General features: G+C 36.2%; 1 protein-coding gene across 2 annotated transcripts in view; it reads left to right on the top strand.

Moving 5' to 3' along the window:
• Positions 1 to 26828, top strand: part of BNC2 (basonuclin zinc finger protein 2) — a 328552-nt gene that overhangs the window by 204289 nt on the left and 97435 nt on the right. For both annotated transcript variants that reach the window (XM_064736710.1, XM_064736709.1), the window contains exons 3-4: positions 9242 to 9344; positions 26364 to 26599. In XM_064736710.1, the coding sequence (XP_064592780.1) occupies positions 9242 to 9344; positions 26364 to 26599 (339 nt within the window). The remainder of the gene's footprint in view (positions 1 to 9241; positions 9345 to 26363; positions 26600 to 26828) is intronic.

Below are 26828 nucleotides of genomic sequence, written 5' to 3'. Positions count from 1 at the left end.
AATACATGGACAGAAAGAAATAGCTACGCCATGGGCCATGCTGCATTTTACTTTGTTTAAATCAGATCTTGCTTATTCTTTAAATTAATAGCAAAAAAGGTGGAAAATAAAAAATCTAACAGATTTTGCTAACATAATTTTGTGTGTACATTTACATTTTTTTATAAGGTTCCCTATTTACTTGTTAGAAGTGATATATTCACTTGTAATTTTTACTGGACAGACTAACTGAGATTGATTAAAACTAGTCTAGAGATTATGAGTTATCTGATCACCTTTAAGACTTTTAACATTCTCATCATCTTCTGATTGATTTGTGGAGAAACAATAGATGAATAATAGGTATTAGTCTTAATAGATATGTTATTTGATTTAATAGATTGAAGTAACTTCTTTTCAATCACTTAGTAATTACTGAAAAAAATCCTCTTTTGTGGATTAATGACCCAATAGTCCACATAATGTTAAGAATTGTTGACAATTTCCTTCCATTTTCATGCTAGATCCACAGGTTCTATGTCTTTTTGAAGATACTAGAGGTAAAAAAACCATATTTTTTGAGCATATTTATTTTCAATTTTTACATCACAAGTTTTTAATTATTGGTTCACATACTTTATTCTGAAACATCTCCTGTAAGGCAGTTGAAGTTTGTTTTGAATGGCAAGGCTGATACCACACTATAAGAATATATATATGTAATATATATATATAATATTACTTTATAGTAATCTATATAAAAGAATATATATACTTTATAGTATATATATATATATATATATTCTTATAATGAGAATATACTTTCTAAAATTTAGTTGCCAGAAAGATCCACTTGTTTTCTGGAAAACTATCACCTGGACTTCTCATAGAATCATGGGCTGATGGAGAGGTTAGGGGTGGAAGGAATTTTTAAATATCGTCTGGTCCAATCCTCTGCCATGGACAGGAACATCTTCAACTAGATCAAGTAGCTCAGAGCCCTGTCCAGCCTGACCTAGAATGTTCCCAGGGATGAGGCATCCACCACCTTTCTGGGCAACATGTGCCAGTGTTTCACCACCCTCCTCAAAAAAATTTCTTCCTTGTATGTAATCTAAACCTACCCCCTTTAGTTTAAAGCTGTTTCTCCTTGTCCTGTCACTGCATGCCCCTGTTAAAAGTCCCTCCCCAGCCTTCTTCCAAGCCCCTCTAGGTGGTGGAAAGTTGTTATATGTACTCTCTGGAGCTTTCTTTTCCCCTGTCTGAACTGTCCCAGTTCTCTCAATCTTTCCTCATAGGAGAGGCATTCCAGCCCTCTGATCATTGTGGTCTTGTTTGGACTAGCTCCAACAGGTTCATGTCCTTCCTTTGCTGAGGATTCCAGAGGCAAATGCAGTACTCCAGGTGCGGTCTCACCCGGGCAGAGTATGTCACAGGTCCAGGACAGGCCAGAAAAGCCAGGGAAAGCAACTTGCCTCCTGTGGTCTCTAAAGGAGACAGTGGGTTGTGGTTACTCGAGATGAGTGCCTGGGTGTAGCTTGCAGTGTCATTCTCTAGAAGAGCCATGGTCAGAGAAGGGTTTGTGAAACATCTGTGCGTGGATACCTATCTGACACTGACTGCTGCCTTGGCAACATATGTGGCTGAACTCCAGTGACTGACAATGTTGGTTTCATAGCAGAAACTTGGTTTTCATCTATGAGAACAAATATCTGTAATTGCTAACAGGCTCTTGGGCACAGGGAATCTCATTCTTAAATCAACTGTGTTTTTTCGTCAAATTTTAAGTAAAGAAGCTCATGTCAGTCTTAATTTTTTCAGTGCAAATAATTTTGATGCCTGTGATGCTCAGGCTAGTTTTGCACTCTATAGAAACGTAGGGTGATACTTGCCTGTAGTCTTTGTATAGTATCTGTAGGCAGCCCTGTGAGCTGATTGTCTAGAAACAGCATAAAAGCTCTACAGACACTTCCTGAAAAACAAAACATATATTCTGAGTTATATTTCTCTAGAAAAGTCCAGGTAGCATTCCTTAACACAGGTTTTCTACTTTTGCTTGTGTCTGGGGTAGAAATGAAGAGCAGCTCCTAAATTAATGCAAGATTGCAAACAATTTTTTTTCTCCTATTCTTATTCCCCATTCATTTAACCGTTCTTTCTCAAGAAGACTTGAAAACAGTTTTTACCATGCTTAGAGACTGGGTTTTCTTTACTCCAGGAAAAGCTGTTTTATCCTATTAACAGCTTTCTCTCTTGTTAGCATGCTTGCCTTCATATTATATTAGTAACTGTTTTCTTGAATGCTACAGAGAAATATAACAATATTATTACCTTTCAAATTGTATTTACTGAAAGTAAATACAAGTAAGAAACAATACTAATGTAATGTGATGTGAAATTGCGAATAAAATACTGCAATGCAGTGAATAACTCAGAAGGTATTTGAGTATCACTAAATGGGAGAGAGATTAAAAATATAATAGCATTACATGAATCTTTCAGACCATTCAAATGCAAAGTTAATCCCCCCTTACTGTTTTTTGTTTTGGGCAAAGCATTGTTAGGCTAGTAGTATTGAAGTTAGTAATGGTCATGTATCACTTATTGTCTCTAGGTGAGTCCTATGTATAAAATCATTCATTTCCTTATCATAAATCAAAGTGAACTTTTATTATAAAAAAATCTGTAACATTTTTGTGCCAACAGAAGAAATAATAATGCTGAATGTTTCTGCCTTACCTGCTTCGTCATTCCTCACCATGTTGTGTGAGCAGCTTATTAGCCTTATCTCTGGAAAGGTATATATTAGCATTATCCATTATTTTCAGATTGGGCAGCTATAGGTTGAGTGTTTAAGTGCATCTATTGGAGTGACAGACCTGGGTCGGTATCGAGGCATTCCCCCTCTTCCAGTCCAGTGTTTTGGCATTTTAGCTGAGTTTCAAAATTGTTATTTTTGTACCAGAATTCCATGATGGAGGAATAGTCATCTTGCATCATTCTGTCATCCTGCAGAGACCGAAATACTTCTGCATATTTCTGCTACATTCTGGAGAAAGTGCAGCAAGCTCTTCCACCCCAATTTTCCCTCTTTCTTAGAAGTTAAAATGTATGTGAGAAGGGGGATAATGAATCCCTTGTTTAATTTTGCTTGTGGGCTTTTTGCTTTACCTACCAAACTGTCTTTATCTCAACCCACCAAGTTTTTCACTCCTACTATTCTGATTTCTCTCCCCTATCCCACTGTGAGCGAAGTGAGCAAATGTCTATGTGGAGCTTAAATTTCTTAGATAGCTGGGTTTAAACCAAAACAGTTCCCTATAATATGATATTAGTCTTATTACAGGAAGGTAACATAGTGCATTTCCTAAATGTCAGTATACAAATGATCCTCCTTTTGGTGTTCATTTGAAAATAAATTGTATTCTGCCCTTGATTTGCCAGCTATTAAAAGTCGTTTAATTTCATTTGGATCTTTTTGCTATATCTACAGCAGAATTTTTGCTGTGATCTTTTAAATAACTACTTGATTGTCAGGAAAAAATGTTTATTTGGATTCATAAAGTAGTAAAGAAGAGAAGTGATAGATCTTATAGGAGCTTTTTAAAGAACATATATGTGCTCTGAAAAAAAAAGAAAAAACTCTGAACTTAAAACAGTGGTATGGTACAGTCCATATAGACATACAGACATATATACATTATCTATAGACATTATCTTCTTAGCTTTATAACAAAGAAGCAGAATGAAAAAATTAATGGCATAGGAGACTTTCTGTTAATAAAGTTTTGGAACATTTGAAGAACTTTTCTCTTGTCTTCTGCTTCATAACTTATTCTGTCATGAGTCTGCATACAGCAAAACAAGTGTGGATCTCTGTCTTACTCATTAACTTTGATTATTTTGTTGTGCCATTATGTCTCAAGATCATCTACTTTATTTAAAAGGTTAAAATTGTTCTTCTAATGACAGTGTTATTTACTTTCAATAAAATATTAGTTCAAAATTATGTAATTTTTATTTGCAATAGAGAGTAAAACTGTTTGACAGTGGATAGAAAATGTTAATATACCATGTTGTGTTTGGGTTTCTCTTAAAGTTGAGACATAAGCTGCAAAAAGTGCTTTTTGCTTCTAACACTAATCATAATTTCATGCAAATATTTCATTCATTGGTATACAATGCCTGAACTGTTATCAGTTTTAAAAACATAAATGAGATTATTTGCTCTGTCAATTAAATGTGGAAAGCTCTTGCCCGTATTACAAAAATACATAGAACTTGTGAATTGTCTTTATACAAAATCTTTATTGTACAAAATCTAAATTTCAAGTATACATGTGTGTATATGTATGTGTGTTTAAAACCCATGGCATCTTTGCTAAGTAACACATTTCTGTAAAGCGCATACTCACTTAGTCTTACAGATTTTAGTGCAGCTGCCAAGAACTGCACTTATCCACCAGTTTGCTTGTTTGCAGTCTCACTAAAAAATTTCACAGGATTAAGTTATCTTCAAGCCTGATGCTTCTGTGGCTGATAACAGTGGATTTAGATTTAGGTGAGCTCTGTGGTGTAAATGTACAGGAGATGCATTAGAAAGGTAGATGGAACATCAGTGCAGAGAATGAGTATACTTTACTCCATTATGTATTCAGGTGCACAGTGATATAGATGTAGAAAGACATTTTTAAATACCTTTTTAAAGGCATTTGAGAAAGATGAGGCAAGGACACTAGGAATAAGACTCTTTAACCCTGCCACTGCATAGAAAGATGTAGTTGAGACTTCAGTAAGATGCTATTCAACCTCACAGAACTCTTGAAGCCTCACCATGAGTTACATTACAAAGCTTTGTCGCAAAACTTACCCATCTCGCCATAATGTTGCATGCCTCCATCTATTGTGATCAGTTGTAAGTAATACAGAGAAGGAATCATATCTGTTCTTTACATGTTCTCCTTCTTCTCCCACACTGTCATTCCTTTCATGGCAGCTTATTGACTCTCATCTCTTGGAAGCTCTGCAGAACAGCCAGAAGGATTGATTCTTCCATTACTGCTGTAGGCTATTTCTATTAACATGGGAATAATAATTATTTTTTAGAAATAATAAAATCACCCAAACAATATTAAATTAATATCCTTGGTCTGGGAGAAACCCAGAGAAGTCAGAGCTTTTAATAGCCATACAAACTTATGCATAGGTATACTGACGTCATGCTTTAATATTAGTCAAACTTCCTTTCTTTTTACATTGTGCTTTACAGGAAGAGCATCTCAAAGAGAGCTGCAGGATATTTCTCAATGTCAATTTTAAAATTTTAGGATTTGGTCAGCAATATAAACTATTTTAAATTATTCTACTGAAGTCAAGCTCATTTCCTGCATATAGGTCCTCAAGGACCATTGTAATTTTGATACAAATGCAAGAAGCAATATGTTAGGAACTTAGTGAAAGATATGTACTCCTGCTAACTGCAGGCCATGACATGGTAAAATATAACAGCATGTATGTTTCAAGGAGGTGTATGTAGGAAACCATGTTTTGTTGCCTGCTTACGGTGTTAACCTGCAAGTTGTCATCTAAATACACGACTGCCTATCAGCTAATACACAGGAGACTGTGTCTTCTGATTTTAGTATTCCTTTCACTATTCACTGGTTTCTTTTCCTTCTGTTTTCTTTCTGGCTTTCTTGGGGAAGCTCCTGAGGAAAATCTCAGGGAAAATTTCTGTTTCTTTTCCTAGAAAATAGTGTAGTATGTAAAGTCCCATTGCATAAACTTTTTTATAAAAATCTTGGGAAGGCAGAATTACAGTGCATGACTTGTGGAATGCCTAGCTAAACTCTTTCAGAAGCATTTTCTGGCAAAATTCTAACATTGGTACACCCTTGGATTTTTATACCTACACTTTAACAGGTTAGCACAATGATTGCAATATTCAGCTGGTACATTAAAGATCTTTTTATCATCCCCACTTCCCACCCCATTCCTTTAAAATTGAGCAGTACCAAGTGTCCAACCACAGTTACACCAACGCACTCAGCTACTTACAGGAACACCAGCTAGTGTACCTTAAAATCCTGTGCTGAGGAATGGAGGTCTGCATGCAGACTTTGGTTTCTTACATTCATCTATGCCATATTCAGATTCAGCTGCCCTCTGGCCTTCCTGAGCCATCAGTGGCTTGTATTCCCAAGTTAAGTAGCATTGAAAAACAGGTGAAAATACTGTTCATAATGGTGGTGCATATGTTTGTAAGGCTCAGTGAATCTGCTAGTTGCATTGTGAAGGTCTTAAAGCGCAATTTCTTTCATGTTAATGAATGTTAGCGTTCAGGTGCTGGGTGTACAATCACACACTGTTTTTGGCATCTTGAATCTTCCCGTCACTGAGTTCCATTGGCTTCATGTTAGGTATTGTAGAGATCTCAGGTAGTTACAGTAATTCTGAATTAACTAAGCAAAGTGAAAAAATAATCTCTGAAATGAAGAAAAAATTCTATTTGAGAATTTCAGTAGCCTCTACTAGGTGTAAACAACTCTAGTTGTTGTTTAGGGAATGTGGGCATCAGGCTAACGAAATAATTTGCCCAAGATCATGCCAGAACATAAGTTAGAATGAGTATCTTTGGTCCTAAATGAGCATCTTCGAGCTTGAGGGGTAATCCTCATCATTCAGAAGTATGCATGGGATTCTCTGTAGTGGAATGGGAAACTACTGAAACCAAATTACATCCTGACATCAATATACACCCTTGGCAGAAAAAGCAGCCAAGTAAGGCCAGGCTGAATATTTTGGCCATGCTAATTATGTTTTGATTTTCTCATACCAATTGATATGAATTTATAAAAATGCATAGCTCTTTTTGAAGACTTTCTAATTTATTTATTGGAGGAAATAGCTAATATTTTCATGTTTCTAAAAAATGTGGGTGAATATTTTCAGCAATACGTATAAAAGATAGAAATCATACCAATTAATTAGTTCAACATGTTACATCATCAATATTCTCTTTAATTCAGAGAAGAGGAAAAGAAACATGTAACCTCTAAACTTCCCCCGCCCCCAGTTTATAATCTATAGTGGCTAAATGAGTAATTTTTGAATGGGTGTAATGAAACTTACTCTTAAGCTTCAGCACTATATTTCAGGTCCAAGCTGAATCAAATTTTTACAGGCAACCTGTTGACCTCTAGGCCAAAAGTGGATAGGGTTGTAATAGAAATGCTGATGAGCCTTAATAAAGCAACTCTTCCAAATGTCAGAGTTTGATCTAGTACATGTAATGCACTATATCACACCTTTTGCATGTAGTGCAAATGACACATGAAGAAATCAAAATATCATCAAATACAAGCAGTGTTTGTCATGTTGGCGCAGAGATCTGAAAAAAGTGGTGAATGTGAGAAAATCTTCTATGGTAAAATAAAAATATCATTTTGAAAGACCTCCTTTTGCAGTACAATTAATTACTGAGTTCATTAATTAATGAACATATTAGCAAAAGAACACCATTACTGACCAGTGTAGTCTTGATATATTACCAGGTCAATACACTATTGAACATGAAACAGGACCTTCCAGGAGATTTTTTTTCTCATAACCCGCAAACACATATATTATTCCTGCACAGTCAGCACTTCTCTGGTACCCTTATATTTCGTATTACTAATTCTTTTAATCACGCATCTGTAGAGCAATGTTTTATAACCTGGCTAATGAGTAATTGGACAGGTGACATTGGGACTGAGGCCCTGAAGTGTCAGGCATAATAGAGCAGGATTTTTTTCCCTCACTAGGTTTTTGAGAGTAAAAGGTTGTAAAGGAGCAGACAGGATAAGAGGAATAAAGGACTCTTTAACAGAAATTTGTCAGAGAAATACAGATATTAAATGTATCCATGAACTATAAATGTCTTTACATTTCTTCTGATGCAGATAAATAAGTGAAGGGATCAAACATTTAAAATAATTCTGAGGCTTTTTCATTTTCAGCAGCCAAGGAGCTTAGCCAGGCCAAGCTAATGCTGAATGTAATTTATTTAAAGTCACTACAGTTAAGATATTATTTTTTGTATGGAAAATATGTGTATTAATTCTTCGTAAAAGGCAAGAGTCTTCATAATTCTTTGGTTTCTCTGTGGCAATGCGTACCAAGCACCCTTCCCCCACCTTAGCCCCCAAGTAATCATCGATTGCATCTAAATCTATAGAGATATCTTTTCCTGGCAGCTCTGGTAGTTACAGTAGATTGTTAATCTGTGAATGATCAGAATAAGCCTCTCTGTCTCAGAAATCTCCATGCAAATTACATCTAAATGCATGCCATAAATTTATTAGTAGCAGTTTGAAGTGCACAGGTCATCTTCTACACTATTTAAAAACATATGTCTGTTACATTAGAAAGAGTCTCATTCAATTTATATTCACTTTTCTGTGGCTGTAGCTAGCCCTTGTCAAAGTAAACCTGTGTAATTTTTGAAATAATTCTAAAAAGGAAGATGAGAAAGTCTGTTATTAAGGAAAGTGTGTTATTAAGCATATTTGAGATCTCTGCATGGGACTGGAGTTTCACTATTCCTACTTTAAAACAGAGAAATTCTTGTTTAACAAATGGGGAGTTTTAGGAGGTAAAAGGCTCTTCCTAGATATTGGAGAAAGTGAGAGATGTAAAGGCAAGTTACAGGATGTTTTTTGAACCAGTCCTGTTCTTGTACCTTGATCAGTTTATTGTTTTGGGAACACATAAAATCCATGACTTCTTTTTGCAAAGTTATGTGTTAGGTGAACCCAAAAAGAAAATTCAAAAATAACCTTTGGATTCCATGAAGGAAGGGGAAATATATTTGTAGTTTTCCTTTCCATATGTGTTTGTTTCCTAATTTTTTTCTGGATTTCAAACTGGTATGCTCCTATGGTAAGACATCCCTAGTTACTTTCTTTCTTTATGAAGTCAATGCAAAACCAGGATATTTATGGAACTCTTACAGCATCCTCCTGCTCATACTACCAACTTTTTTTTTTTTCCTAAAGAAAATAGAACATTTTTTTAAAATATTTCAGGAATTTATTCATCTCCATGGGACATACTGACGTATGTGTTTGAAAGAAAATTAATTTCTACTTAAAATAGGAGCTAGGCTTTGAATGTTAGAAAGCTGGGGTTTTCTGTGTTGCTCATATCATTCTAACTATCACAACAAATTTGTACACGCAGGAAGAAATATATTAACATGTGTCTTCTGTTTCTTTTCCAGGCCATCCGCTGTACACTGGTAAATTGCACATGTGAATGTTTTCAGCCAGGGAAGATTAATCTGAGAACCTGCGATCAGTGTAAACATGGCTGGGTGGCACATGGTAAGAAATATCTGTTCTGGGTTTGTTTTTTCAATTCTTTCCATCCTTACCAGTATCTTTAAATAGTAAGAACTGGATTGATACATACAATAGTGGTACCTATTTCTCTACATATGCATGTGTGCACTATCTGTGTTTATCCTTATGTATGCATGCACATGCTTTTTTTTAGAGCAATTTGCAGGATGTAAATGTCTGCTATTCTGGCGAAACCTCCAAGTGCCATTTTCAAAAGCTTGTGTATAACTCAAAAGAATATTCTAGCCTCCAGAAAATAATGTATTTCCTGTAGGACTTAACAGAAAGGCAAAAAGTTTACAGTATGGTTGCACAGCAGAGTTTGTATTGCAAAGAAGCATCAGCCAAGAAGTCATGGGGCCAAATGGAAATTTAAATTTACCAGTGTCAAACATTTAGATCTCACATGTTGAGAGTGTATCCTATATTGTAAAGAAATTCTGCATATGTGATTTGTGAGCTAAATCTCTCTTCCCATGTTTAAGTATCTTAATAAAGTTAGGAAGGATTAGAATTCCCAGATCAGGCATGAAAGGCATAATAGGCATAAAAATTCACAGAAAGACCTTCTATTTTATTTATCCTTTTCTACTTAATGTTCTTGGAAGGGTTTTATTCTTGATAGTCATTATTAAATTAGCGTGAGAGAGCAGGAGAGAGCTATATCCACCATTAGAAAGCAAATAAGGAGGATACCTAAGATGATTTAATAAAAGAAAAATAGGGAGGGTTTGGGAGTGGTAGAAAGAAAGATTACTATGTGTGGTAGAAATTGCTGTTTAAGTTTTCTTCTCATGATGTAGAATATTGGTACCTAAGCAAGCACAGCCCTCATCCCCCATTTCTGCCAGACATTCAGGGGCTTATATTCTGTGAATTTGATTTTATTTTGATGAGAACTTGGGTGAAATGTTAGTACTTTCCTCCTAAGATACATTTGATCTCTATTTATTTAGTTCATATCTCTGTGGTTTTGTGCTTGAATATGCTGACATATGGGAAGTATGAACGCTCAAAAAATTCAACAGCATAGATTGACATAGAAGTTTTTATTCACCTGTATGGAAAGAAAAACAGGTATGCAAGTACCATGGAGTCCCATGTCACTGCCTAACATTGCCTGCAGACTGCCTAGAAATGCCCTAGCACCACTTATCTGGTAGCTGGTTAAAAGTTTATTGTATACGAGATTATCTAGGGACATGGTATATCTTTGTTACTCTTATTTCCCAGAAAATGATATTCAGTCACTGTATAACCAGATTCACCTTTCTTAGAAGAATCACTAAACCTCACAAAATTTGTATAGTTCAGGCACTCTTCAGGTTTTGTGTAGAACCAGCATCTGAGGTTTTGGTGATTGGAAAATAGGGAAGCACTGTCTAGGTATTTTCCAGGGTCCTCCTGATGAGCAATAGAAACTGAGAGTCTAGCACTTAGATTCTGGCTCATGGCCATCCTGAATTTTCTTTTTAAGGAGTACATTTTGTAAGAGTTTGGAAGAGAATAATCAGATTTTCCTCCGTGCGACGTGATTCTTCTCTGTGAAGTGATTGAATTCAAAATCAGAATATTATGACAGCAATCTGAGATTACCACTGTGTATATAATGGAAATATCCCTGTTTTACAAATCCAGAAAGTTGAAAGTGGAACATGATGATTTAGAATACACCACCTGCTCCCATGCCTCAGTGCTTAACATTACAAAAAGAAAAATTAACACAGCTATACGTTATTAGGAAGTGTTTATTTTGCTATTGTGCCAAGTGAATAATGCTCTTCTTTTTATTTTTCTTTTTTTTCCTTTTTTTTTTAGTGTACTTTGTGTACAATCATCTGGAATACTTACATTTTATGGCAGAGTGAGACAAGTCAGATATATGTTTCACATCCATCAAGCATGGTCTTGTAAATTATTTTCTGGATACAATTATGTATCTACTTAAATTCTTGATCTTAGCGGTTTTTGAGGATTATGAGGGCAGCATTCAGGAGACAGGTCAATTCACTGCACTCTAGTACCTGGATTTCAAAATGACTAAAATCAGGTTGCAGCTCAAAAGTCCTTTACTTTAAAAATGTTAGCACAGTACTTTCAGAATTTGTTTCTTGAATGCAAAGAGTATTTCCTGCTGCTTTAGTTAAAGGGTTGCCATATAATTTTTATTAATGAATTTCAACTCAGCTCCTTGACACATGATGTAGTGCTTTACTGAATGCAATTAACAAAGAATAGGTGTTTCCAAGAGGAAGCACTGTGCTTATTCAGTTCTGATAACCTAGAATCATAATTAACTGTATAGATCAAAAAATACCTTAGAACTGCATTCTACTCATGCTGTACTTGACTAATCTGTGTGGAGTTAATTCATTTTAATAGCTGCCATTTAAAACTTTGGAATTTTTAGAGGGAGGAGGAAAGGGCATACAGCTACCACTGTACTATTGCACTTAGCAACTGATGGCTTGTTTTTTTCTCTCCTGCTTCCATTGGCTTTCTCACATTTTCCCTCACTCATCTAAAATAAGCTGCGCACAGCTTGACAGAAAAGGTTTCCTACAAGTTCAGATACACCTGTCTGGAGTTGCCAAACCAAGAATTGCAATTATATGAACAATATTACATTGGAAAGTACTTTTGTGGCCAGATAAATGCTGCAGTTGTTGAAAGTTCAGCTTACCAAGTTTTGACTCCTGTACTACAGTAGCAATCCTACCATCAGTGTTTTTATCACCAAAGCCAAAATTGCACAGAGCTTTACAGCATCATCAAGTACTGCTGTGCATCGTGGAGAGTGGGTTAGTCCTAGGAAGAATCTCTGAGTATTTTAAGGGATTTGGGTGACTAGAATGTTTTAATTTGTTTTCAGCTAAAGTGAAAAAAGTGTTTTCACGCAGTGTTTCACCCATAAAGTGTTTTCAGCTGTCTTTCATATTGTGAGGTTGGGTGGGAGTTTATTTTCCAACCCAAAAATTAAATGTTTTAAATTAGATAAGCCATTCTTAAACTTTAAGAAGTCAAACAGATAAGTGTGTGACTTCTTTTTTTTTTAGTGGTAAAGATAGTTTGTATATTCCATATAGAAAATACAATCTCATTAAAATCTTAATAGTCTTTTTTAACCCAGGCAATTGGGTATTTTGTGGCTTTTAAATAATATGGCACTTAGGTGACTACAAAAAAATAATACTCAAGTGCTTGATTTGTTCTCCTGCTATTTTTTTTTTTTTTTTATTAAAAGAAGCATACTATCCTGTGAAGATAGTAATAAAATTTTACTCTCTTTTTAGGAAATAATGAAAAAGCCTCACTCTATTTGCCATGTATTTCCTCTAGCTGAAGTATCTTAGCCTATGAGAAAAGAAATTAAGCAACTCTGCAGTAAAAAGACATTCATTTCATTGACTTTGCATTTTGTCTTTTGTATTTGTCATTGATGTCAGAATAACAATTACCATACTGCTAGCAGGAACACACTTATTATATCTTGTCCACCAGATCAAAAGACACAGTGTAGTATTAATCAAGCACAATCTTACCTACTCTCATAACTGTTTTGCTCCAAAAAGATGTGTTAAGGTGACATAAGTTATAGTGGACTAAAGCTATTATTTCTGATATTCATTCTACTTATTTTAGTTTCAATACCCTCACAAAAAAACCAACCAAACAAAAGAAAGCAAAACAACCCCCCAGAGTATAATAATATTACTAAGTTTGTGTGAAATCATTGTCATCTTGTTTCAGATACAATCAGAAAATTAGAAATGACAAGTTTTTTTCTTACCCTGAAATGGGTCACTGGTAAATCTCAGAGATCAACAGCATGTTTCTGGTATACTGCTGTACCAACTGAATTTTACGTTAATCAATCTACTCTAGGAAACTTAGCATCCTCTAAACATTTTTGCTCTCCCCCCTCTTTTGTTCTTTCTTTTTTGTTTTCCCCTCATAGAAAAATGTAGTCTTTAGTCTTCTAATGATCTTGGATGTCTTTTCATTTGCATCATGCCAATCAGCTCAGGTCAGGGCTCAGCTACTCATTCAAGTAAAGTTTAACACCTTTCTAAGGTATGGTGAAGCCACATACAGTCCCAAATAAGATTTGGTCAGATGTTCTCTACAGTAACTTTGAGATTAAGTTCTGTTTGGTTATAATAAAAAAGATGAAATAACATTAATTAGTAGATTTTGGCACATAGGGCCCATCCATTATTTTTCTGACTAAAAGCTGCCATACAGTGAAGAGTAGTAGTCAGAGACTTGCCATGTGAGTTACAATTTCACCTTGTAAAGGAATTTTTCTGGTGCTAGTACTTATATAAGGCAGGTGCTAACTTGCTGTTAATGAGACTAAGAATTAGTTTCCACTAAGACTAACCTCCATTAGAAAATGGAGAATGTCATAAAGTCAGATGCATTACATGGCTGTGACTACTTCATTTAGAATGGTTGAGTTTTCTGATTTTCTGCATGTTAGATCATGGAATTGTCAGTTAAAAGGAGCCTGAAATGAAAACAGAAGGAAGGATAGGTGGAAATAAATAAAGAAAAGAAACAGAAGAATGCTGTGGAAATTTTAGAAATCACATCTCTCCCTCACCCTGAAATTTGGACTTAATCTAGGACTTGATCTAGGAAGAAGGTTTAGAATTTAAATGTGAGTTGCATAGGAATGAGATGGGAATGAGTGCTGTGTTGAAATAAAATTAATCTGAATTCCTATATTTGTATCAGTCCAAAGATGTTAAGTGAAAGAAAGGTTTGCAAAATCAAAGATCATCTCTAGCAAAGTAAAACAAAATGAAAAGATGTCACTGATCCTAGAGTCTCTCTAAAAGCTGGCAGAACTGCCATGTTGTTCTTTACTTAAAAATGGATATTTTTAAGCAGAGAGTAAAATTTTAAAAAGGGGAAGGAAAGAACTAAGAGAGAAACGTAATTATAGTTGACTGGTAAAATAATTGGGTCATATCTGCATCATCTGGTAGGATATAAAAATTTGTCACCATTTATAATATCAAATACAGTTGTCTCCTTCTATAAAATTTATTTAATTATTTTAAATTACTTGAGAAATTTTAATAGTTATTTTTAGATTATTAACAAATTTATTTTTAGATTTTTAAAAAATCTAAAAAAAGTTATTTTTAACAAGGCAATTCTCTGCAGCTCATTGATAATGAAAGCTAGCCTTTCATGACTTTTAAAGTAAAACTGTTTTAGATGTAGTCTGGATTTTCCTGTCTTTTACTGACAAGATCATTTTAATCCACCTGTTATAACTTTCTTTTGACCCTGAAGGTGGAGGCATAATTTTCATTACTGAGATGCTTCCAGGATCCTTACAAGATTAGCCTTCACTAGTGGTAAATACTCTCTGAAGTGCCCCCTTCTGCCTATGCAATTCCTTTATGCTTCCCTTCAGCAGGATTTTCCAAAGCAGCCAATGCAGCACAGAGAAAATACACTCTGTTATCTTGTGGGCACTCTCATCCAGTATCTGGTTTTAAAGCCTGTCACATTGATAGGAATGATGGGACATAGTGTTTGTGTTACTCTGGTATCACCCTTAGTGTTAATCAAGCTGAGGTGAAACCAAATCCAGATATTAGGGCATCCAAGATAAATAATATTGTTTCAAAAGTTCATGACACAGAAGCGACAGAAAGGAAATAATGCTTACATGCCTCAAGAACAAATAAGAAACCTTCCTTTTCCATCCTTGTATTTAGCTGCTACTTACATAACCATGTGGTCAAGAGTCTTAATGCTCATGCAAATTTGACACCCTCAGGTGTTAAGTAATGTTTTCCTGAGGGAAAGCACAGGCGCTACTCTACATGTGCTCACACTTGCACCTCCTTGCATTTCACCAGGAATCTGTTCAATTTAAAATATTTTTTTCTCTTCTTCCCTGCCACCCCCAGGACATCTCAACTCAGTTAGGACGAAGTTAGACCTTTCCACTTTTACCCAACTTCATTGGCTTACATTCCTAGGTTTGAATAAGCCAATGTCTCTTGGAGATGGCCAGGTGAGATTATAGCTGACCAGGCACTAAGCATTCAGCTAAGGACTGAGTGAGTGTCTGCTAAGCCCTAAACAGGCCATGACCCATTCTGAAGCACAGTGCCTGTTTCTGCTGGGTTGCCCTATATTCCCAACTAAAAGTGAAATCTTTTCTCACTGTGAATATTTTATGTTCTGAAAAACTTTTAAATTGAATCAGATACTAATTGGCAACTCTGAAATACATTTATAAAATTATTGTTGCCTTTGCAAAACTATAAAATGCCCACAGACATTTAGACTAAAAGTATTTCAAAACTGCAAGATATTCTTATTTGGGTGCCCATCATTATTGAATTGACATTTTACAGAGAAGGCTAATTTTCACTTTATACACCCAATACCATGGGACAGAATTCTAGGAGATGTCTCAGGTGGTGATGTTTTCCCTTTCTTCTTCAGGAGAGAGTCCAGAAGGAAACAAATAGACTTGCTATGTGTAAGATGGAAAAAAGGCTAAAACAATGATTTAAAATTAGCACCTGGAATTCTTTCCAGTTGCAGTAGAGGCTGCCTTTTGGAAAGGTACTTAGTGAAATCCGTGATTTTGAGCCCCTTAAGTGTGATGGTAACAAGTTTGCCACATGGTGAAGCTTCAGATGGGAGCAAAAGAGTGTCTGGTGATTGCTGTTTGATTCCCAAATGAGCAGGATAAATTCTGTGAGACGTGGGAGTTCAAATCACCAACAGGTTTGTGGGGAAGCAGTGGTGGACTAGTGCAACTCCAGGACATTTGGGTGACAGTACCTGCGTACTTGTCTCTTTCAACACCTATGCTGCTGCACATGAATTGCTGTGATGTGCTAACCACTTTATCATTTTATTACAGTTTATTACATCATAAATTTTTATATCTTCTTAACGATCCTACAAGAAGCTTAATTGTTTATAGGAACATCCTAATTAACTAGAGTTCACTAGGTTAAGCAGAACACAAATTGAAACAGCTCTAAATGAAACAAACGCTACTACTTCATTCCATACAGCTTCATAAGGTTAAAATGTGATTTGACTGCAAGAATAAAAAATTCATACTGCTTTCAGATGTTTAAATGATAATACCGTGGGTAACTTTACCTCAGCTTTCCCTTCTGCAAATGTGAAATTGAAAGGAAAAAAAAATTTTACCTACTAGGAGGAATTTTATTTTGAGCTGTAGCATTTTGAGGACACTTCCCCCAGCAGACAATAGTGTTACTCAATTATCCCATTTCTATCTGGATTTTAGAAAGAAATGTATTTTATTTTTATTATTTATCTGGATTTTATTCAAGAAATGTACAGCGTGAGTCTCTGAAACTTTTCTAATTCTATCCTAATTGATTGCAGTCAATTTTATGAAGTATATTTAACAGGAACTTTGTGAAATGGCAGAGTACATGAATTGGAATGGGTAAGACTGATGTATGTGAATGGTAAAACTAGTTTTAAGAACCAGTCTTCCCAGGGTCTGAACACCTTCAGCTGTTACCAACCTAAAGACAGCAGATTTTCCTGAAAAACTGAGGTGCTTTAGTACATGTGGGAGAGCATTTAATTTGCTTTTACCAGAGTTACCCCCTAAACTGAAACACCACCATGGTCTTGACTTGCCTTTGTGAAATACGTCTATGACAGGATTCGAACAGAATGATAGTAACAGGTGGGCAGTGCCTATTGCATTTTCATCACAGTTCTCAAGGCCACATAGAAGATGGAATAGGTTGTCTGAGAAGAGGTGGAATTTCCCCTCCCCCTGCCGCAGGTTTACATATAAAAGACACATCTTGACAGAACCAACTAATCTAAGGCCCTGCTTTCATTAGAAGACTGCACCAGACTATCTGTAGGAATCCCTTCCTGCTTAGAATTTCTGCAAAACTGTGAATCACAATTAATGGAATCTTAGGATTAAGATGGAAATCCTCCAAATCCAGACCACAGGCCAGGACTCCCAAATGTGCTTATGTCTTACTGTGTATAATATGTCAACCAAATGATGTTAGGATGATTAAGATACATATTAAACCCCATCTTACCATCATTAAGGGACAGAATAGTTTTAAGAAGGTGTTAATGGTTGATAGGAAGGGGACATTTAGCTTTGGAGGCAAGAGACTGGAAGGTTCAAAGTTGAATGATTAATCAAAGTAATAGAAAGAGATTACTTAGCATCTTCCATTACAGATTATAGATTTCAACAATGACATAATTAATCTATGTTTCAAGGAGCAGCAGAAGTGAACTGTCCAACCAAAGGTACTAAGACAGTAGTCAAAGGCATTGAGAGCACTGGCCATGCCTGCACCATGAGCACAATTCCTTAAAGTCTGACCATGGTAGACTGAATGAGAAGCTGGTAATTGTGTCCATTGACAATCTCAGGCCTGGCAAAGGAATATAGTCAGGTCAAGGGTCCATCTACAGGCTTCAATCAGGAGCAAAAGAAGGGGGGCCAAAGGTGGGATGGAAGACCAGGCTGTAACATGAAAGTGAGGGTAATCTAGAGGACAGGACTACAGCCAGACACACCTCCAGTGCAGTTTAGGAGGGGAGCGAAGGTCCAGGCCTGGGCTTTAGCAGGGTCTCTGTACCCCTGGACTTGGAATCCAAGCTGGTGGGAAAAATTGGTGCACCGAGGACTGTGACACCATGATCCATAGCTGCTGTCTTCAGCAGAGGAGACTGCTGATACCAAGACACACAAAAGGAGCTGTGTGTTGGAATGCTCACATGATTAATCTAATGTGTTTCTCCATCACTAATCATCAGACTAATCAGCTGAAGTCCTCTTTTGTGTAGGCACCAATGCACATACTGATGGAGAGTACTACAAGGTCCAAAGCCCACACAAGTGTCTCTGTATCATCTTCTTTACCCTGGTCCCATTAGTTAGGTGTCTTCATTCCTGCTGTATGCCTATGCAGGAAACTTCTAGCCCAGATATTTTTCTGAGAACTTAATATGAAGGTTCTTTTCAGCATGTTCCTTTGAATATATTAGTTGTGAAAAAGAAGGGAGGAGAAAAAGCCTACCATTTTATTTTTATTATCAATTTAGATGGCCAGTTCTGGATCAAAGGCATGCTTTTGAGGTACCACTACATAAATTTAGATATAACGTGAATTTCAGGGGAAAAGCATTTGGGGCTCTTTTTTGTCCCTTTATTTTTTTCTCTTTGCAATCATGTTTTCCACTATCAAAGAAAAATGTTTTTCTACAGAAAGAAAACATAGACGAAGACACCTGTTTGGCTTGCAGGAATTGGCCAGGGAGGCTGTTTTCCTGACAGGCCAAAAGCAACTAGCATAGGGCCCCTTTAAAAAAAAAAAAAAAGGTCAGGATACTTTTTTTTTTGTTCCCCCCCTCCCCACCCCATCCATTTCATGTGAGCATTGGCAGATACTCTGACAAGCAGTTCTTCATATTTTATTATGTTCTTGTCTGGCAGAATCTCTGTCAGGCAAAAACCTTGTCAGCGGAAAACCTGTCGTAGGATCAGAGGAGACAAAAACAGGTGTCACAGAGGCAGTCAAAACTGAAGAAAAAAAAAGATTAGGCTAAAGAGAGAAAGGCAGACAATTACATTAATGCCATTGCTTTTATCTTATAGATGTGTGTTATTATCTCGGGGTGCTGAGTGCGCAATTGCCTCAAAGAAAAGTAGACAGGAGACAAGGGGAAACTTGATAGTTATTAACTGAAGAGGCAGTGTGTCAAAGCTGGATGGGGTTCAAAGTTTTGTAAAGGGATAAAAAAATTGCAGACAGCAAGCAACGTCTGTGAACAAACTGTGGTTCTGCTTTCGGCTACATAAACCTAGTAGCATTCTAGATATTTTAACTTGGAATCAGATCATAGGAAGAAAAATTAATGAAAGTTTTCATTCAGACTTTTTTTAATAACATTTATTTTGTGTTCATGCAACTGAAGTGCTGGGGGGGTTTTTGTTAGAGCATGAGGCATGGTGAGGCATGAAAACATATCAGTTTAGTTGCTGTGTTGTTTGGGTTTGGAACACCTATTATCAACACATGTTTAATTTTAAAATGCTATTAAGAAGCCTTTTACTAAGTGTGAACATCTGTACATGCAAGCTGTAAATTAGCAGATCACATATGTGTCCCTCAGTCAGAGACTCAGTGTGTTTGGCAAATGGTTTCTGTTATTAGTTTTTAAATACAAAAAACGGTGTTACCAAAAAAAATTGATTTTGCCTGTGAATTTGAATTTTTTTACTTGCTCTTCTTCCATGATTTTTGTCTTAGTGAACGTTTATCTTCAATATTTTTCATTGAAAGCAATGAAAAGAGAGGTGAAAAAGAGATTACAAAAGGATGCTATGTTGTAGCTGGAATTTGTGCTGAGGATTCAGGATGTTCACACACTGATGTAAGTGTTCATGTCCCCCACTCTCTGGCACCAGGAATGAACGGGATCATTTCATACACCATGAAAGTATTGGAGTCCTTCAATAGATGTGGAAAATTTTTCTTATCCTTAGTCACTTTCTAAGCATGATATTTTTGAGGAGCAATTTTTTCTGCCTTCAAAATGCACCACATTGCACCATGTGGGAGGTGGTATTAAATCTACGTACTGAGGGAGGCTACTTTAGACCACCTCTTATGGCTGTGATAAGTGGTCCCTACAGCGTTTTAGTCATTACTAAGGATTTGTTGCTTTTTTTTTTGTGGTTGATGAAAAAGAAGAAAATCATGAACTCTGAAAATGTGATGCTGTTCATCTTCACCACTAAAATCAAAAGTTCATCTTCACCACTAAAAGTAAACTGCATTGCTCAACATTGCCATTAATAATACTGTACCTGTTTTACCACACTCAACATAATATTGTTGCAATGATATTATGGAATAATTTTATATTGGTATTATATCTTTCATCTGTCTTCTAATTTTAGTTTCTTTTGCTGCAAAAGGTGACCCAGTTATTTAGGTTTTTAAAATGTCTGGTAAGGTTTTTGTTATTGTCCAAACACAAAATACTTTTTTTTTTTTCATCTTCCTGTTCTTGAACAAATCTAGTAATCTAGAAAGAAGATGATGGTTGTTAAATTTTGTATCACCATTTGCATGTGTTTGCGTACTCCAACAGTATTCAACAATGTCCAACTTTGGCAAATTGGTAAACTGGCTAGACAGTATGCCAGAAAATCCAGAGTGGATATATTGGAGAGCTCAAAACTAAAACTGAAATGGAATGAGATCCATAATGCCCTCTTGCAACCTATAGACTCTTCTCTGTGGTGTTCTGAGATACACAGACTGGCAAATCAGCCAAGACCTTTCACTAGACCTTTTCATCCTTCTCAGGTTAATAAAATATTTATCTAGGATCAGGAAATTAGCAAGAGGTAAGTGTATTTGCAACTCCAATTGCATTAAAACAAGGATATTTTAAATTCTTTTCTATTTAGTAAAGGCAAAATGTCATGCTTTTATTGTAGCTGTTCAAAAAAATAATATCAGGCTTCTAAAGTACAAAATTCATCACTGCATATTTGTATTTCTTTTACTTAGCAAAAATGGAATCTGCTCAGAGGCATGGCTTTTAATTTGGTTGACCTTTTTCACTGCATATTGGGAAGAAAGGGGTCTATGGGCAATGAGTAAATTTGCAGAGCTGAGCCTGTAAACTGGACACAGTATAGATGAAATTAAAAAGTCTCTTCTTTGTTTTCTGTCTTTTGATAAATTGAAAAAGAAGTTGTGCCTTATTTCAGTGTATCCTTTGTACTTAAATTCATTTGAATTACACAGTCTCAAAATTCCAGTAAAATATAAATAAGGTATATTTCCCCTCCTTACTTTACAACATTAAAAAACACTGAACGAACCAACCAACAACAAAAAAAACCCCTACAAATGGAACATAAAAGTTTGTTCATTGATTTATTGCAAAGATGTCTGAAGGTTTTTTTTTCTGAACTATTGCATAACAAGAATGCTGAAGGCCTTAATATGAATATTGACATTGAAACAATTCCAAAGTTTTTTTGATATTTCAGATTATACTGAGCAGAATCTCGGTAAAAAAAATCTGAGGGATTTTTTTTTCTATTTAAGAAGCTAAAAAGTGAATAAGCAAACGGGGAGGTTCAGGCTTGACATTAGGAAACACTTCTTTAATGAGGGGGTGGTCAAGCCACAGACTTCCTAAGGAGGGGGTCAATGCTCCAAGTCACTCCATGTTCCAGAGGCATTTGGGCAATCCCCTTAATATGGTTAAACTGATGATCAGCCCTAGAGTGCTCAGGTAGCTGGATTAGATGGTCATTTTTGGCCCCTTACAGTTAAAATGTTCTCAGTTATTATAGTGCATACTTGATACTTCAGAGCTGGAAAAACTGTGTTGAAAGGTTCCTAATTGCTGTGCTAATTATCCAGTTAGTGATTTTTCATTGTTAAAGGCAAGATTTAATGTCCTCTACACAATCCTTGCTACCCCCCACCTTTAAAAAGGTTTTAATTTCTGAAGTGCTTGAAATTGGGAATTCACCACAGAACTGTTACTTGACTGAGTGTTGTCAGAGTAAAACACAGGGGTATTTTTAGGCCACTCCATGAAAATGTTGATTGCTCGGCAACTATGTAATTTAAGATTAGTTAGATCTCTTCTTCCTGTATCAGAGAACACCTTTTCACATAAACTGAATTAAAGAATATCAGACTATCAGGGCAGTGCTGACAATTAAATTGCATTGTTAAAAAAAGGGACCTGTCTTAGTTTAAATACATAACTGATCTCAGTCATGGTTTTGGAAAAGATTGTGCAGGTTACAACTAAAATGTCTCAAACATGCAGAGGTGAACTTTTGATCCCACGGGGACTGTACAAAGGGTCAGTAATACCTCATGCTGCACCAGGAAGGAACTTCTTATGTGTGCTTTGTGATATTCAGTCACTGATAACTTCTTAATAAAGACACATCTGTTTATGTAATTTTCAGGTAGGATAGAGCACATTCTTTTGTTTAGCATATTTAATCTTGAAACCTTCTTAGTGCTTATGAAACTATAAACTCCTGCACATGCTGTTGAATATACTCACCTGTAAAACAGTTCATTGTTTACTAGCCTGTATAAATTAAACCAATGGTTTAGAGCAGAAAGTGGTGAGGAATGCATTATCCACATGAAATTAAGTGGGCAATTCAGGGCATCAGAATACAACTGTTTATGCAGAGATTTGACAAGAATCAGAAATTTGTCAAGAAGGCTAAAGCTAATACTCCTTTCTTTACAGAAAACCAACAAGATAGGTACTTCCTTACCTCTTACCTGAAAAAGAGTCTATCAACATAAATGGCCTCTTGAATCCACCTAGAACACTGGCATTAATTCAGGGTATCAGAAGAGAAATGAGAAATACTACAAAAATTCTGTCAACTACATTCGTAGCAATCTTTTAAAGAAACACAAAAATGTTTATAAATTACAAATTAAGAGAGAATTTTCATTCTGACAATTTGAAGGGATATCAATAGTTATTTTTCTGAAAGAATTTCAGAATTTTACAGTAGTTTCCCATATGAACACAACTCTGTCTCCTTTCATTTAATTTACAACCTTTTTATTTTCATGTACCAGGAGGTTTGTCTTTAGCTTGCAAATGTTCTTATGTACCCATGCAATAATGTATGTTTTGTTGTGTTATAAATTCCACATTTTAATGCATATCCTGACCTGTACTTGAAAAGGATAAAATTTGCTGCTTGTTTATTATTTAATACATATAATAAGGCCACAAATCAAAATTGGAGATAATATCACTGTCACTTGGAATGTTGTTCCAATATTATGCTAATTAGTATTTGTGTGTGTGTGTGTGTGTGCTGAGAAGCAGGTGTCTATAGATAATGCTGCTAAAAAATTAATATTGCAGTTTAACGGAATAGTACAGGTTAGATTGCAAAAATTTCTATCAGCTGGTCAAAGAGTATGCTTAGTTATTTAAAAAAGACTTTATTTGTTTTTCCCCTCTTCCATTCCACCTCAACCTTTCCAAAGCTATTATATGGTCACCTTAAATGAAGTCCACAGAGTTTTGTAATCTTATTTTTAGAGAAATTAAAAGCTGTTAGATCTTTCATCCACCTGAGAATCCTCAGATAAAGATGTCTTATAGTCATTCTCACTTGGACCACAGTAGAATAATGATCTTAACATCCTCAGCATGACCAGTCTTCTTTAAATGGAAGAACTTCTTTTTCCTCACTGCAGGCATGGTATTTGCTGTTAAGAAGAGAGAAACAAAAACAAATATTTGGATACATTAGAAATACAGTATGATTCAGTCATTAAAAAACATAAAGTGTTCAGAAAATATCCATTCATGTCTTGGTTCTAGTCTAAATTTGCATAAACTTGGAGAAGCCAGTTAATATATTTGGACCCTTTTCTGTGAGACTGAAGTTGAAAAGCTCAGGGTGATCCAGATCTGCTCAATAATTTCAATAGTCTGTTAGAAGGTGTTCTTACAGAGTATCTATTGGAAACTCCAGACACCCTTCCTACTGTGAGCAATGCTATTATTAGAAAAAAAAAATTCCTTATTTTATTGCTTCTAAATGGTTGATTAGTCCCTCAGATACACATATATACATATCACACATACTGCTCAACCTGCAGAATAAAAATATCAATTTTCTTGGCTTTTCTAGCCAAGAGCTTTCATTACACATCCATTATGGCAATAGCAAAATAACCATCTTAGCATCTTAGAAAAAGATCGTACGTAAAATGGGGTGGGAAGAAAGCAGAACAGTATTTAACCTGCTTAAGATTCAATCAAATCTCATTCATTAGACCTTGTAAAAAAATTAGTCCTACATCATGAAGCCTACATAGGTGTAGTAGTTTGGAAGAAGAGATTTTGGAAGAAAAGATTCTGCTCTTCATGTTCTGCAGTGTAAATGTCCTGTGGAGAGATGTAGGACTGAAGTCCCTAGGCTTGCCAATTTCTTATCTTGTTTGAATGTGAAATTAATTTTTAAAGCTATTTATTCAAAATTGACTTAGCCAGTAGAATAGGAAAGATCAGACAATTCAGTTGCAAGAAATGAAGTATGAGGAAACTGGAATTCTTTGACAATGTAGTCCTTGGAGTAAATGTGGTGAATGAAGCCAGCAAGTAAATGATAAGGGCCTTTGCGCTCTGGATGTAAGAAGGCAATTTATCAACAGTACACGAACTCTCTAGTGACCATAAGACAAGAAGAAACCAAGTACAGGAGAAGTCCCTATGAGATTGTTTTAAATGCTCAGAAATTTTGTTTGGAGAAGAAGAGAAGCTTAGGTGCTGCAACATAGTTCATAAAGTAGAAATAAAATTGAATATAAACATTGATACATCATAGAATGCATGATGTCATATGCAATTCCATCTTTTTTAACTTCACGAGGGGATAAGAATTACCTTCCTCCTGCAAATTTCCCTTATCGCTGAATTATTCAAATCACAGTGAATAACATGGAATTCATAAAGCCAGGTGAAAAGAACTATCCAGCTCTAGTAGCAGTGAATTAATGATCAAATTTTTGGTAAATCAGAAGCCTTAGTTTTAACATGTTTAAGAGACTGGAGTTAAGGGAGTATCTGTTTTATTTTTTTCCTCTAGAGATTAAGTATCAAATCTTTAACAGTACCATTCAATTTGGCATTGCTTCGGTCTTGGTCATTAGTTAATCATAAATTTCTCTTGAACTATGAGTACTGTAGTTTCTGAGTCTCACCTGAGAACTCTTCTGCCATAGCAATTAAAATTACGTGTGACCTTTGGAAACTAGGGCTGTTTTGGACTGCATCTGTGAAAAAGGATGCCTTAGTGATGACTGGCATCCATCAGGAGTCCATACCGGGACCAGTACTGTTTAATATCTTCATCAATGACATAATGAGGCCATCAGCAAGTTTGCAGATGACACCAGGCTGAGTGGTGTAGTTGACACAGCAGGATGCCATACAGAGGGACCTGGACAAGCTTGAGGTAGTGGACCCATATCAACCTCATGAGGTTCAACATGGTCAAGGTGTTGCATCTGTGTCAGGGCAATCACAAGCCCAAGTACACAATGAGAGATGACCTCCTGGAGAGTAACACTTCAGGGAAGGACCTGGGAAGCTTCAGTGTGTGAAAAGCTGACCATGACTCAACAATGTGCTCCTGCAGCCCAGAAAGCCGACCATACCCTGGGCTGCAACAAAAGCAGCATTGCCAGCAGGGGGTGGTAGATGATCCTGCCCCTCTGCTCCCCTCTGGTGAAATGCCACCTGGAGTAGCAGTGCCCTACTACTAGTAGTAGTCTGGGTTTCTGAGCAAAGGAAAGACATACACCTGTTGGAGCAAGTCCAGGGGAGACCACCAAGATGATCAAAGGGATGGAGGCCCTGTCCTTTGAGGAAAGGCTGGAAGAGTTGGAATCCTTCAGCCAGGGGAGAAGTTGAAAAAAAAGCTTAGGCAAGGCTCCTTAATGACCTTATTAGGCTTTCAAAAGAAAGGGGGCCTACCAAAAAGCTGGAAAGATACTTTTGGCAAGGGCATGTAGTGATTGGACAAGAGGTAGTGGCTTTAAGCTGGAAAGAGGAGAGTAGATTTAGATTATATATAAAAGAGATTTTTCCAGAAATGTTGAGGCATTAAGGTAGTTGCCCAATGAAGCTGTAGATGCCCCATACATGAAAATATTCAGGTAGCATGAGGCTTTGAGCAACCTGATCTAGTTGAAGATGTCCCCATGGCAAGGGAGTGGATTAGCTGATCTTTAAGTGTCCCTTCCAACACAAACTATTCTGTGACTCTATGTTTCTATGAATCATCCAGGTGATATTTCTCTGGAAAATAAGTGTATCTGCCACATGACTCTTTGGAGTTGTTTTCTTGTCTTTTCTTTGCTCTTTCCTTATACTTGACCTCTTTTCTTTCAGCCTTGGACAAACTTAGTACTCAGCACCTCTACCACCCAACCCAAGTGGAGATTGTGCAGTCCAATGTTGTGTTTGACATCAGCAGCCTGATGCTCTATGGTACTCAGGCTGTGCCTGTGAGACTGAAGATACTGCTTGACCGACTCTTCAGTGTACTGAAGCAAGAGGAGGTGTTGCATATTCTACATGGCTTAGGCTGGACACTGCGAGACTACGTTCGAGGCTACATTCTTCAGGTAGGAAATAAAGCAAAGCACGCTTTCAAACCCAGTAAATTGATTTTGTTGTTGTTGATGTATGGAAGTAGTGATGGTGCACCCAAGGTAGAAAGTAGAATATGAAGTGAATTTAGTCTGGCATGTTGAAGCCTAATGATGGTGCTGGCAAAAAAAATATTCAATTTTTCCTAAGCTAAAAAAATACAGGTGCCTTCATACCATAGTATTTATTTGTATTTGCTTATGT

This window comes from Zonotrichia leucophrys, chromosome Z (assembly GCF_028769735.1).
Source record: "Zonotrichia leucophrys gambelii isolate GWCS_2022_RI chromosome Z, RI_Zleu_2.0, whole genome shotgun sequence".
Taxonomy (NCBI): domain Eukaryota; kingdom Metazoa; phylum Chordata; class Aves; order Passeriformes; family Passerellidae; genus Zonotrichia; species Zonotrichia leucophrys.
This window is presented reverse-complemented; position numbering and strand designations above follow the sequence as displayed.